Source organism: Equus caballus, chromosome 4 (assembly GCF_041296265.1).
Source record: "Equus caballus isolate H_3958 breed thoroughbred chromosome 4, TB-T2T, whole genome shotgun sequence".
Taxonomy (NCBI): domain Eukaryota; kingdom Metazoa; phylum Chordata; class Mammalia; order Perissodactyla; family Equidae; genus Equus; species Equus caballus.
Window position 1 is genome coordinate 14,718,370 of NC_091687.1, and position 19,609 is coordinate 14,737,978.

The 19,609-nt window shown below is 51.6% G+C and overlaps 2 protein-coding genes and 1 long non-coding RNA gene across 15 annotated transcripts in view; 1 reads left to right on the forward strand and 2 right to left on the reverse strand.

The window, feature by feature from the left end:
* Positions 1 to 1,409: 1,409 nt before the first annotated feature.
* Positions 1,410 to 5,438, reverse strand: MRPS24 (mitochondrial ribosomal protein S24). The gene is made up of 4 exons (XM_023638981.2): positions 4,835 to 5,438; positions 4,686 to 4,754; positions 4,390 to 4,501; positions 1,410 to 2,240 (listed from the first exon to the last, which is right to left on the reverse strand). The coding sequence occupies exons 1-4, from the start codon at positions 4,871 to 4,873 to the stop codon at positions 1,957 to 1,959; spliced, it is 504 nt and encodes a 167-aa protein (XP_023494749.1). The 5' UTR covers positions 4,874 to 5,438; the 3' UTR covers positions 1,410 to 1,956.
* Positions 5,265 to 7,171, forward strand: LOC138923885 (uncharacterized). Its single transcript, XR_011438118.1, has 2 exons — positions 5,265 to 5,455; positions 6,254 to 7,171. It is a non-coding gene; the product is annotated as an uncharacterized lncRNA (long non-coding RNA).
* A 4,769-nt stretch (positions 7,172 to 11,940) lies between these two features.
* URGCP (upregulator of cell proliferation) overlaps positions 11,941 to 19,609 on the reverse strand; it is an 83,306-nt gene continuing 75,637 nt past the window's right edge. For all 13 annotated transcript variants that reach the window (XM_070265526.1, XM_070265529.1, XM_023638976.2 and 10 more), the window contains 3 exons: positions 18,782 to 18,832; positions 18,295 to 18,333; positions 11,941 to 15,253 (listed from right to left, as the gene is read on the reverse strand). In XM_070265526.1, the coding sequence (XP_070121627.1) occupies positions 12,660 to 15,253; positions 18,295 to 18,333; positions 18,782 to 18,815 (2,667 nt within the window). In that variant the 5' untranslated portion in view covers positions 18,816 to 18,832 and the 3' untranslated portion in view covers positions 11,941 to 12,659. The remainder of the gene's footprint in view (positions 15,254 to 18,294; positions 18,334 to 18,781; positions 18,833 to 19,609) is intronic.

The window sequence follows — 19,609 nt, forward strand, 5'->3', positions numbered from 1 at the left end:
GGTCAGGGGACGTGATCAAGTCCAGCTGAGGTTCAGTATCTGGGATAGAGTAAGGTTCAGTCAAGGTCACTGTCAGACTAAGGGTGAGGGTCAAAACACCTTCAGGTCAGAGTCAGTGTTATGGTGAGAATCAGGAACAGGGTGAGGGTCAAATTCAGATGAAAAGTCCGGTCCAGGGTCAGATTGAGCGTCAGGGTCAGCATCAGAGTGAAGGTCAGAAGGTAAGGGTGAGGCTCTCGTCAGTAGGGTGTCAGGATGGGTCTCAGGGCCTGAATGACAATCGGCTTCAGGGTTCTTAAGCGTCAGAATCAGGGTCAAGAGTAGGGTCAGAGCCAGCCTTGATGGCCTAGTGTTTAAAGTCTGGCCCTCTCACCACTTCAGCGGCCCAGGTTCTGTTCCTGGTCGCGGAACCACACCACTAGTCTGTCAGTTGCCATGCTGTGTGCGGTGGTGGCTCACATAGAACTAGGACTTACAACTAGAATACACAACTACGCACTGGGGCTTGGGGAGGGAAGAAAGAATAAGACTGGCAACAGATGTTAGCTCATGGCGAATCTTCCCCGCAAAAAAACCCACACCACCACACCTTGGGCCAGGAAAAGTTTAGGAAAAAAAAGAAAAGAGTAGGGTCAGATCTGAGGGACAGGATTTGGGTGACAGTTGAGTTTCAGGGTCAAGGTCAGAGTCTGGTTTAGCAATGAGTGAGTCAGGGTTACGGTCAGATTTAAGTGACTTTCAGGTTTGTGGTCAAAGTCAGGTTAAGAGACTGGCTGAGGATCGTCAGAGCGAACACAACGTCAGTGTTAGAATCAGGATGCGGTCAGTCAGGGTCACGGTGAGGGTCAGGATGAAGTTTGCAGAGTGAAGCTCCGATTCAGAGCCAGGGTTATGGTAAATGTGAGGGGCATAGTCAGGGTCAGGGTCTGCTCCACCAGTTAAACTTAGCATCAGTCAGAGACATGGTTAGGAGAGGGTCAGGTGAGAACCTTGGTCAAGAGTGAGGTTCAGGGTGAAGGTCAAGTGTGGGCAGGAGCAGGGAAAGCATTAATCAAGAGTGAAGGTAAGGCTCAGGGTGCAAAGTGGAGTCAGGATTAGGGTGTGTGTGGTAGGTCGAGGTTCAGAGTCAAGTTAAGGGTATCAGGGTCATGGTCAAGCTGAAGGTCAACAATTCCTGCTCCACTTCCCAGCACCATATGCAGCTTTTGCAGATGCCACTGTCTGAAATGCTCTTCCCCCAATTTACCCATGTCTACCTCTCGCACCTGCTTGGGTCTTCAATGCTGCCTAACCCTCCCTGCCCCAGTCCACTGGGTACAAATGTGACGAAGGCAGGCATCTAGGACAGAATGTTTTGTTCACTGATGGTTCCTAAGCACTTATAAGAGTGTCTGGCACAGAGAAGGTACTCAATTACAGCTTGTTTAATAAACAATAAGTATGCATTAAAATACTGCCAGAAAATAAGTACATCTGGAAGTAAAATACAACGAACTGTCCGTAGTAGTTCTCTCTGGGGTAGAATTACAAGCAAGTTTCATGATCGATTTGATACATGTCCACATTTTGATTTTTAAAAATTAACATTTATTACTTCATAGTCACCAAAGATGGATCTTTCCATTTGGAGAGGAAACAAAGAGGTTTACATAAAGTTCCTGACACAGTGATTGGCTGAAGATACTCACTGAGCTGTAGCTATTACCTAAACCGCAGACAAGTGGCAGCCTTCCGGGAGTCCTGGCGCATCCTCCCAGAACCCTATCCTAGTTCCCTCACCTAAAGAGGAAAGACAGACTGAGAGGCAAGACACATGGAGTCTATTTATTCAACAGCAGCTTTGACGACGAAGCCTCAGCACTCTGAGTGGATCTATTTCCCCCACTTCCCTTCACTCTTTCCCCATGTGATTCTGTCCTTTAAGGGCTAGAGCTTGATGCGAAAAAGGCGACTGTCTTAGAGGTACTTATACACAACCTTTGATGGCACAGTTTGGAGGTGCAGACGCACAGGACACTTGTAAAAGTGGGAGAGCAGAGTTTCACTGTAGCCCACGAGGAAGTAGAACTTGTGTGCAGGCAGCTGCCTCAGGACCAGGGCACAGATCTCCACCTGGTTAGCCCGGCGCTTCAGGATAATCTGGTCGGCCAGGCAGCCCGGGAAGGTGCCCAGCATGAACTTGCGAAGGAAAACATCTTCCACCGTTCGCTCTGCAGCATGGGCCTCTCCATCCAGGTTACCTGATGAGAGAAGGGCACCAGGAGTTGGCCAGAACTCCAGAGACAACAGCCGAGAGCACTGGGCACTCAATTCCACCCCCCAACCCCGGCTTCTTCTCTTCTCTTCTGTAAGCAGAGTAAGAAGAATAACACTTTAAAGTCCAAAGTACGTTATTTCATTAAATTCCCAACCCAATCCTGTGAAGGAGGTGTTATCATTATCCCTGTTTTACAAAAGGGAAGACTGAGGCCCTAGCCAGGGCTCAAAACTCAGATGATCCCTCCATGTCTGGTCCCTTTCCCACTCTTTCTCAACTGACTGCCTTATTGAAGCAATGGTCAGCCATGGGCCAGAGAGATGAGGCCACCAGCCACTTCTGAGATTAGGGACATGAGCTCTCTCACCAGCGAGGGCCATGGCCTCAACCAGTGGATTCTCAGTGTGGACCCTGGAATCCCTGCACCTCTTAACTATCTGTTAAGAGTCTCCAGGGACCGGCCCGGTGGCACAGCAGTCAAGTGCGCGCATTCCGCTTCGGCGTTCCGGGGTTCGCTGGTTTGGATGCCGGGTGTGGACATGGCACCGCTTGGCAAGCCATGCTGTGGTAGGTGTCCCATATATAGAGTAGAGGAAGATGGGCATGATGCTGGCTCAGGGCCAGTCTTCCTCAGCAAAAAGAGGAGGATTGGCAGGGCTGGCCCCGTGGGCGAGTGGTTAAGTTCGCATGCTCCGCTGCAGGCAGCCCAGTGTTTCGTTGGTTCGAATCCTGGGCGTGGACATGGCACCGCTCATCAAACCACGCTGAGGCGGTGTCCCACATGCCACAACTAGAAGGACCCACAACGAAGAATATAGACCTATGTACTGGGGGGGCTTTGGGGAGGAAAAATAAAAAGTTTAATAAAAAAAAAAGAGGAGGATTGGCAGCAGATGTTAGCTCAGGGCTAATCTTCCTCAAAAAAGAAAAAAAAAAGATACTGAGGTAAATAAGGTACTGTTCTTAAAAAAATGTATCCACCCCCACCGCAGACCCACAACCTGAAAAGGGTAGGGGACAAGAATCTGTATTTTAAGTTCTCTAGATTTAAGCATCTCAAACATTCAAGCTGAGAACTCTCATACTGAACAAAATACAGCTGATTCTCATTAATTCGCAGTAGTTATGTTCTATAAAGTCACCATGAACAACGAATTGCTCCTAGAGGAAACACACGGTTAGGTTTCTGCAAGCCTTTGGTTATAAAATTTTTGAAAACAGATAAATACATAACGTCGTTTCCTATGTGTGTCTGTTTAAAGACACCTTGGTTGTTACACATGGCTGGCTAACACTGAACTCGCAGCCAACAGCGCTGTAACTCACGCCTGAAGGAAGCTTATCCAACACACGTTTCCTCTGAAAGGCACATCACAGCCTTCTCCTGCTCAGAATCACTAGACAGTACTTCAGCATTACAGGCTATTTTAAGGCACTGGAATCACCAACAAAACCACAACACCGCGAAAATGTGGCACTAAGAGATCTCGAAAAGGACCTTGTTTACAGTATGAAAGCTGAAAGAAGGCAGAGAGCCTTGTTCAACCTCAGCTGGGAAGCTGCATGTGGGGTTGCTGCTCTGCCCATAACTGAGATAGAATGAATTCACAAATACAGAATCCGCGAATAATGGGGGTCCACTGCACATACTCGTAGAGAAAAACGTGTGCTTCGAGGGAAAACGTCAATGTTTAGAGCACACTCTTCCGGACCATCGGATTCTAGGGGGTTTCACGCCTTTCACTGCTTCTGAGCTATTTTACATCTCAGTAGATTAAAGATTATTGATAGCAATGCAAAATAATTCTTGTTTTTAGGAATGCAAATAATTTCGGTGGAGGTTTGAATCCTTGCTCCCTATGGAAAAAGCCAGTTTTGCATTCCATTCAAATACATTTCGACATTCCTGATCTACACGTCTCTGCTATTTTACTTGTTTGAACGTGTTTAAGTGATTTCTGACTCTCCCATTAATTCCTGAGTTGAACAAAACCTCTGACACGCGTTCATTTCGTGTTTGTGTGACAGTCACGAGTGAGAACTTCAGCTTCGGTGGGGCCTGGGGTCGTACCGCGGGCCTCCTAGCATGCTGTCGTCCTCTCCTGCCGCCCAGACAGCCATCGTCCCCTCACCTGTGTGCAGCGACAGCCAGCCCTTGCGGTGGGCGATGTGGTGAGGCGCGTGTGCCTCCTCATAGGTCACTGGCTTGTCCCCCTTGCTTACTCGGACTCGGGCCGCCCGGTTCTAGGAGCAAAGAGAGATCACGATTCCGTGCGCCCACCGCCCCTGACCCCGCCCCCGAGCCCCTCGGGTCCCCGCCCCGGCCCCGCCCCGAGCCCCCGAGCCCCCGAAACCCCCAATGCAGACCTCCGCCCCTGCACAGCGCCCACCCGGTCCCAGCCCTGGCCCCGGCCCCGGCCGCGCTCACCTTGGCGCAGACCGCGGAAGTGTGCAGGGCGCGCCAGGCGCACGGCAGCTCCCGGCTCCAGGGCAGCACCTGTGGAGGTCGGGGGGCGTGAGATGGAAACTGGGGCCCCCACCCCGTCCCGCCGGGCCACGCCCGCGTCGCCCACTTACCCGCGGCCCCAGCACCCGGCTGCACAAGGGCGCCGCCATCTTGGGCCGAGCGGAGCGCGCGGAGCGTACCACGGCGCCGCGCGGGGGACGGGGCGGGGCGGGGCGCCCCCAGAGTAAAGGTCAATCGTCGGAGGTCGCGCTGCGGACGAGACCAAATCGGAGCCGGCGCGGGGGTGCGCGCCGCTTGGCCGGGGCGGGGCCGCGCGAACGCGGGCGGCGACCCAAGTGAGGGCTGGCGGGGGTCTCGCGGCGCGCCCCCCGTTTGCGAGGTGGGCTGCGCGGGGCCGAGTCTTGCTGGGAGCTGGACCTTCCCGTGCCCCCGCCAACCTGTAACCCTTATCCTTGCCCCTCCACGTCCTGCAGCGGGCGTTGTTTGCCACGTATTCCAGATCCGGAAATTTGATGATGCGGAACGTGAGGTTTCCCCCTCAGAGAGCTCGCGCTGGGTGTCCTGAAGAGGGGACGGGCCGGAGGGAACAACGGCTGCTGAGTTGTCTGCAAATAATATTCTTAAAAAACCAACCAACCAACCAACCAACCCCCTCTGGCTTTTATCCACAAAGAAGAAACATGTTTTGGTTAAAACTTCACCCAATTCCTCAAGGATGAGTTATGTGGAGGGTAGGGTTTCACATGTGACCATACTGGCCTTGGGGAAGGAAATTTTAAGTCAGGGAGAAAAGGCTGGATGATAAGGAAATTCGTGGGGATATCACAGGGCTTGTAATAGTCAAACTAGAGCATTGCCACTGTAATTAGTACCCAGTAATTATTAATGTCAGAAAGAACCATAGCAACACTGGCTATCTTATTTCAGAACTCACCATAGGAATGGAAAAAACACGGGCTCTGGAGTCGGGCCCAGATGTAACAATCTGTGTGCAATTGAGCCTCAGTTCCATTTTCTATAAAGTGGGTTTTTCTGCCTCATAAAGCCGTTAGGATAAATAGCTGTTACTAGTTCTGTTAGTTCGAATCATGTGAAATTGCCAACATTTGGCCGTTTTTGACCTACGTCATTCATCCCAATGCTGCTTATATATGGCTGTGGTTTAATGGGAGGGAGAACCCGATTATCATCCATGAGGAGGGGAGGGAAATGCAGGCACAGATGGACGCTGAGTTGCCCAAGATCACACTGGGGAGGGGCAGAGAGGGCCCAAACCTAAGTCTCTTAGCTTCAGTCCAGTCCGTTGTCCATGATCAAGCTTCCTCTGACCACTCGAAGCCGGGTCCTCAGCCTGTAATAAAGGGACAGCATCTTTCATGCCCATTTCACTGGGAATGTTTTACTTCTAAATTTTTATTTTTTATTTTTTGAGGAAGATTAGCCCTGAGCTAACTACTGCCAGTCCTCCTCTTTTTTGCTGAGGAAGCCTGGCCCTGAGCTAACATCGTGCCCATCTTCCTCTACTTTAGACATGGGACGCCTACCACAGCATGGCGTGCCAAGCGATGCCATGTCCTCACCCGGGATCCGAATCTGCGAACCCCGGGCCGCCGAGAAGCGGAACGTGCGAACTTAACCGCTACACCACCGGGCTGGCACCTTAAATTTTTAAATCGTGGTCTCAAGGGGACAGAACAGGAATGAGAAGTTCTCCAATTACAATACTTTGCAAACATAAGAAGTTTCAACTTTTCCTGATGGGCTTTTAAACTGGTAGTATCTTTTTTTTTTTTAAGTTTCCATAAAGTTTTATAATTTGATAAGTTTTCTAATTCTGCTCCAAAGTGGTGAGGAACATAGAATCTGGTGTTTGAATTACTGCTTCCTGGCTGTGCAATTTAGGCAAGTGACTTTTCCTGAGCCTCACTTTCTCTCATCTGTAAAATGGGGACAGTGATGGTTGTTGTGAAAACTACATTGTGAAATGCCTGGCAGAGTCCCTGATATCTCCATTCTCACAGGGAGATGAGCTAGCTATTAAGGGTTCCTGAGAACTCACAGGAACACCACCCTTACCAGAGGAAAGGAGAAGAGGCTGGTTTTCCAGTAAAGGTGGTAAGTCGCCGACTTCTGTTGGACCAGCAGGAGGCAGTGCTGGCCAGGGGAGCCGGGGCTGTTGTGCTAGGGGTTCAAGTTTTGCGCTTGAGGGGATAGGCAATAACACAATCAAATTTGTGTTTTTCTTTATTCAAGCCACTCTTCCTTAGGTGTCTCCCAGGCATTCCAAACTGATGCAGATCTTTCCTGGTTCAAATATCCTGTTACCTACTTTTGTTTATTGTCTTTATTTATACCATGCCTTGTAAAAAGGGTTTCAGCTGGTTCCTTGATGAGGGGCACATGTGAGTGTGTTTGCGTGATTAAAAGAACTTAACGCAGCATTTTAATATAGTCGTATATATTGTTACATTGTTTTAAATCGCCAGTGGAAAAACTTTAATGGGATGTTTTATTTATCTGAAATTTCCATTTGTTAGTGTTCTGGCACTTTGCTTCTCCCATGAGTGCTGGAAAGGAAGCAGTATTGTCCAGGGTTTGCAGATCACAAGATGGAGGCTCAGACACTCACCTGAGGTGACAGAACTAGCAAAAGGCAGCAAGCCTTCCCGTTCCAAAGCATGTGCTCGTTCCGCCTCTGGGGTTCCACTGCATCAGTGGGTGGGGATGAGCGTTCAGAACCATGTAGGATGGGGGAATGGCCTGCCTTTCTGTGGCTGGGCGCAGACCGCTCAGGACTGGCCCTGCGGACTTCCTGGATATGGAGCAGCCACATCTAGAAACAAGTGACCCACACGAAGGGCCCACCTGCACCCCTGCTGGGAGGTCCGGACCAGAGTCCTGGGGAGATGGGGAGGTACAACTGTTTCTTCACCTCTGTTTTTCATGTTTGCTCTATGATAACCAGAGTCGCTTTTATGTTCTCAACTCTGGTTGCACGTTGGAGTCCTCTGGGCCCCAAACCACAAGTACGGAGAGGTGGTACGTGTGCTCTTTCAGTGCTCCTTAGATGATCCCGATGTGCAGCCAGTGTTGAGAAGCAGTGTCCTAAACTCCAAGGCTTGTGGGAAACTCCCAGAACTGATTGGTAGAGATCCTTTTTGGGGAGAGGGCTGTTGGATGATCCTTACTCCCCTTTTCTACCACAGGTCCTACAAGACCATGACAGCTCTCACTCTGGGGGGAGCGCCCTTAGTCCAGGCCCGCCTCTCTTGGGGCACAAGGCAGAGGAGGGGCCTGCTGGGTGGTCTGGACTTCTCTGAGACTCTGTCTGCTGGGTCCAGTGCAGGCCAAGGGCTCAGCTGTATCAGGACACAGCACTGGCCGGGCTGTGGGGCAACACTGTAGGAGAGGCAGACTGGGCCCACTTGGACTTGCAGAGCACAGTCCAGCCTGGGACATGGTGTTTATTTCCTAGAACTCACCAAAATCTAGCCTCCGGGAGGGGCACCCCAGCTGGAGACGTCTGCCTTCTTGTTGGCTGCGGGGCTGGCGGAGACAACCCCACTCTTGATGGTTCTCCTCACAAGACTGACCTCCCCTAACTCGGAACTGCTGACACTTTACATTTTGTAAACCTATGGCTTCTACATTACTCCTGGCAGTTTTCTCCCAATAACCAACCTGTTCACCAAGAAGAACCCCAGAGGCTGTCAGCTCTATTCTGGGAACTAGGTCAACCGTCCACTGAAACCGAGTTAAAGCAAGAGTCTTGATTCGTCCTCTTTCTCAAACAGGTAGCCAGCGGGGTCTACTCCCATGTCTCCCTCTGAGCTCCTGCTCTGTTCTCCCGCCCCCTCCTCTGTTGACGCACAGGAAGAAGGGGTAGGTTCACTGGGTTAGGTCCCAACTGTAATTACTGACTTCAGTTTGGGGCACCGAGGAACCCATTAGAAACACCCTGCGCCACACGGGGGCCCTGGGCTAAAAGTCAGAGCTCCACAGCTTTGGGTAGGTGGCGAGGAATGGGCCTCATGTGTGCCGGCAGTTGAGACCTCACTCCCTGGGTCTCAGACACCGTGCTAGATTTGGACACAAAAATGGGCGAGATGCCATGCCTTCCGTAGGGAGCTCAGACGGGGAGGGCAGAAAAGCAGACAAGTGAAATTAGGTTAAGATAAGGACCATAACAGGAGCACACAAAGGCCCCTGACCCCCTCAGGCGGCAGAATGGAGGTGGGCTGCCATCAGAAGCCGTCCTGAGGGAGAAGCGCTTGCCAGAGTCAGCCAGGAACAAGGACAGGTGGCAGGAGGCCCCAGGCAGATGGCATGAGTGAAGCCAGCGAGTCCAGAGTGTGGGTGCTATGGGGTGAGGGGTGGGAAGTTGCCAGAACCAGGATCAAGATGACCTTGGCTCTCTTCTGCAGTCCTGTCTCACTGGTGCTTGCAAAACCGCATCTGATGTAATTTTGTTGAAGTCTTAGGAACTCAGGATAGATTTACAGCCAAAATCATTTTTTTAATTACTGACTCAGAAGAAAAAAGGATTTTTCTTTACTGGGCTAATTCACATCTGAGGAGCTGGGGAGAGCTACCACATCAGGTTTAGATTGGTACAGATTTCTCAACACCAGCTCTTCTAGGTGCTGTGTTTCAGTAAATCTAAGATAACACTGATTACAAGACACTGCTTTATATACCATTAAAGAAGAGAAATGGCTGCAAATTAATTTTAAAATACCACTGATTGATTACAAGATAAATCCTGTTTGGCATGTTAAAATGTTTGAGATTGATGTAGAAAGCAGGGAGTTTCCTTTGCAGGAGCCTCATGCAGACTGGTGTAGACACGGCTTCTGGTGCCTTGCTACATGCCCAGACCGGCTCCTCCAAAACCAGCCTTTGTGCACTCACCACAGAGCAGGTGCTAGTAGGGGGACTAAGGCCTAGCAAAGTGGAGTGATGGTGCTCAAGGCCCACGGTATTAGCAGGAAGCAAGGCCAAGGTTCAGACCCAGGCCAGCATCCTGCATGCTGGCTGAGGCAAGCTACTGCCCCTCTCCCAGGAGAAGTGCAGGCACTCTTGTGCTTGGTCTCAAAGACTCCCAGGCCCATTTACTCCAAGATCACTGACATGGTTCATGCTTTCACCAAAGTACACAGGTCCCCTGCAAGCAGCACTGTCCACCTTTCCATGTCTGAGTGGCTCTCGCATCACTAAGCTTGGCTCCAAGGACATTACTTGGCAAGTTCTGGGGCCTCTCAGACCATGAAGATGTCTTCAGGTCTGATGCTTGGGGGGCCCTCTGGCCGTGGTGAACCCAGAAATGGTGGGGCACACTGATGCTGTGTTTTGAGCTCCAGGGCGGCTAGGCAAGAACAGAATATTGTGGAAATTTGAATCACAACAGTGGCACTGACTTCAGGATCTGAAGATGAACCCCTTTAGCAGGTCATGGAATTGAAACATCAACCCCTAAACAAGGATGAAGGGAGCATCATAACTGACTCTTTCTGGAAAAATGACTCCGCTCCAGGGCAGCCTATACCTGAGAGGTGATGGTCTTTCGACACTGCTCAGGCAGTTCCAGAATTCCTTGGCTGCTTGACTGCGTGTCCTCCACAGTGGTCCTACCCAGGGCAACCTCTTGCTCAAAGTCTGTTACATCCGGTCTTTAGATTGGTCTGTTTTCAAAAGTTTAAATACTGTGGGCAAATGATGTAATTTCATAGTATCTTAGGTCCCGGGGATGTACAGAATAATTTTCCTGGTTACTAAGCAGTTATTAATCTATTTTGGATCCTGCATCCTTTTGAAAATCTTTGAAAGCTATGAACTCTTTCCCCAGGAAAAAAAAAAAAAAAGCACACACCTAATTTTCAGGAATTCAGTGACTGAAGCTTATCTTTGCACGATGTATAGACCCAGGGTAAAGACTCTTTGATTAATAAGGAACCAAGAGGGCTGCCTTCCCTGTTTCAGATTTCAGGAATAATAGAATCCATTTTTAAGGGAACTGGTTGACATTCAACAATTCTAAGAGAGTTTCCAGTGCCTGGACGCAGGGCCCAGGAGTGTCCTGGGTGAAATCCCTACAGTGCTGGAGAAGCACCTGGTAGGTTCCATGACTCTAGAGGGAGGAAGAAGACACGGTTTTGGTATTTCCAGGGGAACCAACATCTTAAAATTTGTTGTTATTTACGATCCAGGAAGAGATGAGTTTCTAGGGCCTGAAGATTAGAGATTCTTTTTGAGTTTCAGAAGGGAAAAGGTTTTCCTAAATTTATTAGCAAAATATAAACTGCTTCCAGCCTCGGTTTCACACGTCTAGATGCTGGTTACCAGAATGCAGGGGAAACATTTTTAACACCAAGGGAGCAGCAGGGGTAGCGTCCTGGGACTCCAGAAAAGGGACCAGTGAGTCTGCTGTTCAAGAAAGGGTTCCAGTCCCGAGGGCTCCCTTGCTGCGTCTGGCCAAAGGAGTACAAGGAACACAGAGGAGGACCTGGTTGCCACCTGGGGGCCTAGTTTCCCTGAAGTCACAAAATACAGAGGGAAGGAAGCCCCAAGCCTAAGCAGAGATTCCCGGAGCTCATGACACAGCGGGGGTTTGGGTCAGAGGCTCAGCGAGGTGACCCTGATCCTTGGGAAGGGCGAGCACAGGGAAAGCTTCCTGCTAAAGAATCGAGAGCGGAGGAGCCCTACATTCCAGCTTGAAAGGTGGCAAATGGGCCAGGGATATGAGGGAGGATGCCTGGCTCCAGAGACATGGAAGTGAGACGAAGGGCTAACACTGAGGGGCCAGGCTGGGGGTGAGCCCGGCAGCGTGGGAGTCTGGGGAAGATGAGCGGTCAGGAAGCAGAGGTGTAGGGCTGAGAGCACTGGCTTACCCGTCGGTGCCTCAATACCTCTGTGTGGCTGGGCTGTGCTGCTGAACTGCTCCAGGCCACCTCTCCTCATCCATCAAACGGGATGATGGTGGAGAGACCTCAGACTTACTGCCAAGACAGTTGGTTCAGTTTCCCAGCAACAGCCTGAGCAATGGATCTCCACTTAGAGAGGAACAGCAAGGCCTTTTCAGGCCCTTCTCTCAGGTGTCCAACATTTCAGACATTCTGTTTTGCATGCTCCTCAGACTGACACTGATCCTCTTCAGGAAACAGGAGAATTAAGGCACAGAGAGGAACCTTCCCATTACCATCATTTGTGCATGCATTAATTTCATTCATTCAACACACATTTATTAAGCGCCTACAGTGTGCCAGGCCCTGGGGGTACAAAGCTGGGTAATATCCAGCCCCTGCCCTCAGGGAGCGCACAGCCTAGGGGAGGGGCAGGCGTGAACAGGTAAGTCACCTGCACTGAGTGTTGTGGCAGAGGTGTAAACAGAGTGCTGTGGGGCGCGACAGAGCGAGCAGGAACTCTTCCTGGGGCGGGCAGGGAAGGCTTCACAGGTCAGTCAATAAATAGAGTGCCCCGGCAGCCCTGCGCTCCGCGGGCCCTCACTGAATGGCAGCATCGAGCCACCGAGGCTGGGGTTCGCCAGAGGAAAGGCCTCCCTCTGCTTCCTCAGGGCACCTGTCTGCCCGGGCTGCAGTGATGCGGAGCTGCTCTCCGCTCCAGGGGCAGATGGAAGAGGGCAGCTGCCCAAGAGGCCGAACCCCCAGGGGCCAGGAAAGGAGCTCAGAGACAGAGGACAAATTCTTGCTGTGTCTCCACCCCTAGCCCAGGGCCCCTAACGCTCCCGAGAGCATCTCGGAGCTGGTCTGTGAGGTGACTTCCTTTCTTAACACTGTTTAGGAAACTCCAGAGCTCTCTTCTCGTGTGGGTGGGGCACCAGCGCCCCTGAGGGGCCAGGCCCAGCCCCTCGCAGGCACCCCATCAGAGCAGGCCGCCCACAGCAGGCCTCCGGCAGCTGAACCTCTGTTCTCTCGACACTCACAGCCGTCTCACCAGCTCAATGAGCTGCTGAATGTTTTTGTTTTGGTTGGACAGGCCATTCCTGATGTTTTCTAGCAGGCATCTCTTCAGTTCAAAAATGGCTTCGCTGTACCCCAAGCTCACAGCAGCCATGGGAGGCACTCCGTGCCACAGGCCAGGGATGTGCCAAATGTGCTGCCTCTCAGGGTCACAAAAGGCCAGGTCAGCCAGCGTCCGGATGCCATCGCCCTGTTTCTCCATTTGTGCTGCAGCTCTGCTCACGTCACTGGGCTGATCCAGGAGCTGCCTCCTCTCTCTTGGCTTAGGGCCAGGGGCAGACACCTCATGAAGGTTCTGGTATACAAACTGATAGTTGGGCATGTGCCCCGTTTTTTCCAACCTCAGAAATGCATGCAGAATAGCTGGCGGAATGTCCCTTGTTTCAGCTAAACTGACCACGGTGACATTGCTCAGCCCCATAATCAAAGTGGCCAGGGAAGCCTCCAGCTCAAACCTCTCCCCAGCCGCGGTCAGGGTGCCCCCTATCAAGCCCCCTGAGTCTATCACCAGGATGTGGTCACAGCCCAGGTCCTGGCTGAAGCTCTCGGCCACCGTGATGAGCTGCATAAAGGCCCCTCGAGGACCACAGCCCCTCCCTGTGGCAAACCGCAGCCCGAACATGGTGTTGAGAAGGGTGGACTTGCCCGTGCCTGGCACACCCAGTGCCGACAGGACCACCAGCCGCGACCGTCTCTCCAGGCGGATGTGCAGCTCCTTCAGGAGCCCCGTGACCCAGCGCAGGGGAGTGCTCAGCGTGCTCCCATCGATCAGCTCCAGGGGGAGCCCTCTCAGCAGCAGCTCCAAGGCCAGGCCTGGGAAGTGGGCAAATCGCCTCTGGCCTGCTGGCAGCTTCCCTGCCTCCACAAGGCAGCTTTCTGCCTCGTAAAACTGTCCCATCTCCCGCAGGAAGTGCTCCACCCCCAGGGGCTCAGGCCAGAGCGCCTCACTGAAGTCCACGGCCCCACAGTGTTTTGGTCTCAGGGTAAGAATTGTCTCCGGAGGCTGTCTCAGCCTTGGCTGGGCCACCCGGGCCAGCCCCCACTCCATCCACCTCAGGAAGTACTGCTTCTCGCCCAGGGAGGGGCTGCTGACACCCGTGATGAACTCCTGCACCCCCCAGGCAGGGTCATGGCCATTCTGCTGCATTCGAAGTTCCAGTAAACGATGCCGCAGCTCAGCCCTGTGCTTCTCAGGAGGGTCCCCAGCCCACTGCACCTGGCAGAGCTCCTTCTCCACCTGGGCCGCCTTTCTCCAAGGATCCCCCTGCAGCCTCAGCTCATCCCTTCGGTAGGCATCCAAGTCTTTGATTTTCCTGGTGATCCGCTCCATCCGGTCTTTCGCTCGCTGACACTCCTCGCAGTCCTCATCGACCTTCAGCCCCAGCTTGCGGGCTGCATTCGCCATTTCCTCCAAAGACAACCTCCTGCAGGGGGACCGGGCCACGTGGGCCACGATGGAGCGGACCCTCCGCACAAAGCTCGCGCTGTCCGTGCTGCTGACCTTCACGAGGACGTGCGAGTGGTCCATCTTCAGCACAGGAATTAACTTGTTTAGGAATCTCAGATTTGTGTTTCGTTTCCCACGGTAGGGACTCAGGATGAAGTAGTATTTCGTGGCCGACCCCTTCATGGAGTACAGCAGTTTGTACTCCTTCTTACTGATGTTGTCAGTCAAGATGAACACCGCTGAGGAGATTTCTGTCAAGAGCTTAAACTGCAGCCAGTGAGACCCAATGTCGCCTCTCAGGTTCAGAAAGGCCACCGGCTCTGGGAAAATGTCCAAGTCTTCCCTGCCACTGGGAAGAAACCAGGAAATTTCCACCAGCCCGTCTGCAATCTCCCGAGGGTTTGTGCCCAAGTTCAGATCTCGATGCCAGAAGCAGTCCCGCTGCCGGTGGCCCGGGCTGAGCACGGCGTTGAGAAGCTGCGACTTGGAGTTGCTGCTGACCTCCATGCGCACGAAGGCAAAGGCGGGCGCCCGGAACAGGACCACGCTGTCTTCTCTGAAGCTGCCCACCCCCCTGGGGGGCTGTGACCACCAGGTCCGCACAATGCCCCTCATGGCCCACAGCAGAAATGTGTGGTAGTGGTTCTCTGAGTCGGGCAAAACGAGAGGGAGTGCAAACTGGCAGAGGGACATCTTTACCACGATTTCTTGTTGCAGGAAACTATCGGAGGAAAGCAGAAGGGCACAGAGAAGATCCAAGGGGTTCACAGGTGTGTCGGGGGTTGGCAGCTCAGAGAAGGAATAGATGTCCGCAGAGATGTCATCAGCCGTGTCCCAGTAAATAATCTCCTCTTCCATCTGGCTCTCCTTCTCCACAGGCCTGGCATCTGGGGGCACGTCCAGCACCATGGTAGTGTTCCTAGCTTCAGCATTGAGGGCCTGCAGCTTCCTGAGGAAATTCCAGGGCAAGTCTTTGGGAACCTGAGGAGCCCAGTTCTTCATGCTGTCACTACTAATCTGCAGGGAGTCCTGGAGGCTGAGTTTCTGGAGCTGGTAAGTCTCTAGTCCCAAAAGCGACAGCATTTCTTGCAGTCTGCTCCTCTCCACTGTGGAGAGAAATGAAGACATAAGTGCTCACCCTGCGTGTCAAGGGCTCAGGTTAGAGGTGGGGAGGGAGAGCCAGCGTGGGGGTTGGGAGATGGCCTCCTTCAAAGAGCAGGATATGGATATGCCTAGGCCCACCAGAGCCCAAGAAAGAGGTAAAATCACACCACCCAAGGCCCAAATGTAACCAGATACGTGTGATATTAGAGAGGAAATGTGACACTCAGGGGCGACATTAAGAACTGGAAGATTTCATGTCAAAGTCTACATGTCTGGTTTCTCTTCAAACCTGTAAGATCTAGCAACACAAGTCCAAATTTAATTGGCTAGAGTGAGCAGCTATGCACCCTCAATGTGGAACGCAGGCCCCGTTCTTCCAACACGCCCCTACTCCAAGATACTCCTGTGCTTCTGGCCCCACACTCCAGGCCCAGCAACAGGTTCCCTCGTCCTGACCCCACACTCCGGGCCCAGCAACAGGTTCCCTCATCCTGACCCCACACTCTGGGCCCAGCAACAGGTTCCCTCATCCTGACCCCACACTCCGGGCCCAGCAACAGGTTCCCTCGTCCTGACCCCACACTCCGGGCCCAGCAACAGGTTCCCTCATCCTGACCCCACACTCTGGGCCCAGCAACAGGTTCCCTCGTCCTGACCCCACACTCCGGGCCCAGCAACAGGTTCCCTCATCCTGACCCCACACTCCGGGCCCAGCAACAGGTTCCCTCGTCCTGACCCCACACTCCGGGCCCAGCAGTGGGTTCCCTCGTCCTGACCCCACACTCCAGGCCCAGCAACAGGTTCCCTCATCCTGACCCCACACTCCAGGCCCAGCAACAGGTTCCCTCGTCCTGACCCCACACTCCGGGCCCAGCAACAGGTTCCCTCGTCCTGACCCCACACTCCGGGCCCAGCAACAGGTTCCCTCGTCCTGACCCCACACTCCGGGCCCAGCAACAGGTTCCCTCATCCTGACCCCACACTCCAGGCCCAGCAACAGGTTCCCTCATCCTGACCCCACACTCCGGGCCCAGCAACAGGTTCCCTCGTCCTGACCCCACACTCTGGGCCCAGCAGTGGGTTCCCTCGTCCTGACCCCACACTCTGGGCCCAGCAGGGGGTTCCCTCGTCCTGACCCCACACTCTGGGCCCAGCAGGGGGTTCCCTCGTCCTGACCCCACACTCCGGGCCCAGCAACGGGTTCCCTCGTCCTGACCCCACACTCCAGGCCCAGCAACGGGTTCCCTCGTCCTGACCCCACACTCCGGGCCCAGCAACGGGTTCCCTCGTCCTGACCCCACACTCCGGGCCCAGCAACAGGTTCCCTCATCCTGACCCCACACTCCGGGCCCAGCAACAGGTTCCCTCGTCCTGACCCCACACTCCGGGCCCAGCAACAGGTTCCCTCATCCTGACCCCACACTCCAGGCCCAGCAACAGGTTCCCTCATCCTGACCCCACACTCTAGGCCCAGCAACAGGTTCCCTCGTCCTGACCCCACACTCTGGGCCCAGCAGTGGGTTCCCTCGTCCTGACCCCACACTCTGGGCCCAGCAGGGGGTTCCCTCGTCCTGACCCCACACTCCGGGCCCAGCAACAGGTTCCCTCGTCCTGACCCCACACTCTGGGCCCAGCAACAGGTTCCCTCGTCCTGACCCCACACTCCAGGCCCAGCAGTGGGTTCCCTCATCCTGACCCCACACTCTGGGACCCCAGTGGGTTCCCTCACAGTGTCACCAGGAATTTCCCACAGCGGACACAATCACTGATTCACTCTGATTTTCTAGTTAATGTTTCTCTTTACAAATAAGTTGAAGAATTTTTAAAGGAAACAGGGAGTTACTACTAAGTATAGAGTGACAGAAATCATAGCTAAACAACCATCTTGCAAATCTGAAGCCAATAAGATGGTTTTAAGTTTTTACTGTATTAAAATATTTGGTAGAGATGATCATAAGTCTGCAATTATTTGTTCAGATCTTCAAATATCACTGAAAACCATATGAATTCTCACAAGCACTAGATGCTGAGAACAGTAATGCCCCTCCAACAGTTTTACCCACCACCCCTTTCTTGGCCACGGCATCTCACCAATTTTCATACTGCATATGATTAGTACATTTTAAATGTTAAATAAATTAACAAACTAAATAAATACAAATCCTGCTGAACTCAAGGATTTTCTCATTCCTTTCTCAAAAGAAGGAGCGACACCGGTGATGTTTCCTTAGCTGCTCAGATAACCAGCAAGAGGAAGCACAGGTGGCCAGCCCTCTGCTTGAGTCCCAAGAAGTCACAGGACGGGCTCAGGACCACTCCTGGGTGACCAGCAGGCTCAAAACACTGGGACTCAGGTGTCTCACTCCCCAGTAGGGGTCCACCTGCTACCTAATGTCTCTCTTCAGAAACCCCTCCTTCCCCAGGGGCTCAGAGTGCTCTACGCACAGAGGGGCTTTGGCATCGCCCCAGAGAGAACGAGCGCTGGTGAACTTGTTGCAGAAACGAAAGAACTGTGTGGGGAGAGACACACTGTAGTAGAAATCCTTCACGGGTGCTACTCAGGTTTCTGAGTTTTGCCTGAATGAAACCAGGAACATTGTGTTTCTTATCCAGACATGGAACAACCGTTTTGATTTTTTAAGCGGTGTGGTAGTTAAGTGCGACAGGAAAAAGCCAGAGTAAACAAACCTATTTATATATATACCCATGCCCAGTCCGTGACCCTTGGCAGATCTGTAAATGCAACCACTGGATCAGACGAATGGTTCTCAAACCTGGCTGTGCTTTAGAATCACTTTGGGAACTTGTTAAAAATAAGATTCCTGGGCTTCCCCTCTCTGGCTGCTAACTCACGATGTTACTCTACATGGGAACAGCTCCCCGGGGGGGTGTTCTTCTGGCCATATTATTAATGGCACATAAACAGTTAATGGGCTAGGGGTGACTTGGATGCAGTCAGGTGTGGGAACCACCAGTATAGATGATGTCCTTCAAAAGGACAGGAAGCTAGAGCAGAGAAAAAAAACAGAGAGAAAACGCATACCTGCTGGAAAGTCACCGTCTTGAGCCTCATTCGTACCATCTAAAAAAGCAAAGGAAAATGAAGTGTCAATCCAATCAGGTGCCCTGGATTGACACAAATTAATTTAAGCTAAACTCAGAAGCCTCTCTCTTTCTAAGACAGCAACTTCTCCCAGTTGTTCGAAATATAAAATCCCAGTTCTTTTTCTTTTTTTTTTTAACTTCATTTTTTTTCCCTGCTTTTTCTCCCTAACCCCCCCAGTACATAGTTGCATATTTTAGTTGTGGGTCCTTCTACTTGTGGCACGTGGGACGCCACCTTAGCATGGCCTGACAAGTGGTGCCATGTCCGCGCCTAGGATCCGAACCAGCGAAACCCTGGGCCGCTGAAGCGGAGCGCACGAACTTAACCACTTGGCCACGGGGCCGGCCCCCCAGCTATTTTTCACTTTACCCATTCCCTCTCTCTTTCCCCAGTCCAATCTGTTGCCAAATCCTGTAGTTTCTACCTCCATAATGAAACTCGCAATCATCTCCTTCCATTTCTCTCCATTCCAAATCTGGAAGAAAAAAACACACACACATTTAGTTTTATCAGCAAGTTAGGACCTTTCTACCAAAAAGTTTAAGTGAGGATGTGGTGGCTAATGGTTATCTTTAGTGCTATTATTGGCTTCAGTTTTTCCTATGTAAATTTCATTTTTTTTCCAACCCAAAATATGACACAAAGTAGGAACAGCTAAACACAAGACAGTGATTTGCTCTAGGATATAGTCTTAGAGAATTTACTAAACTTTGTGAAAATAAAATATAAATAACTTCATGAAACTTACATAGGTTAATCTTTGATTTTAGAAACTATTTAAAATATAAGTTGATATAAATTCCTTGGCTCAATTTCAAGATTACTTCCTATGAACATTATTTGTATTCTGCCATCAGTTTTTGTAATCACTCATAATGATGCACATATATGGGGGGAGTGGGGAAGAGTTATAACCTACAAGTAAACTGCTATCTGTCCAAAGTCTCTAACATCATGATATGTCCATCAATACTAATATGTTACAGAATGTATTTAATTTAGTGCTATTCAGATATTTGCATTGGGGAAAAAGACCTTAAAACTCTATAGATGTGCTTACAAATGTGGGACGGTGGGAGCAAGACTTCTATGTGCATATTTTTATTGTTTTGACTTCTGATGTAAGTAAAAGTATCACCTATTCTAAAATTAAAATTGTATTTTTAAAGGTTTATGAATCAAGACAAGACTCTGACATTTTCAGATTTATTAATTCTTTCATGATTTCCATATAATCAGGTAAGTAAATCTG

Bases quoted from the DNA above. Each gene is read 5' to 3' on its own strand.
- MRPS24 (XM_023638981.2), bottom strand. From the start codon at position 4,873: ATGGCGGCGCCCTTGTGCAGCCGGGTGCTGGGGCCGCGG. The intron at 4,502-4,685 runs GTGAGCGCGGCC...CTTTGCTCCTAG, and splicing joins CTTCCGCGGTCTGCGCCAAG to AACCGGGCGGCCCGAGTCCG. The intron at 2,241-4,389 runs GTGAGGGGACGA...TTCTCTCATCAG, and splicing joins CTGGCTGTCGCTGCACACAG to GTAACCTGGATGGAGAGGCC.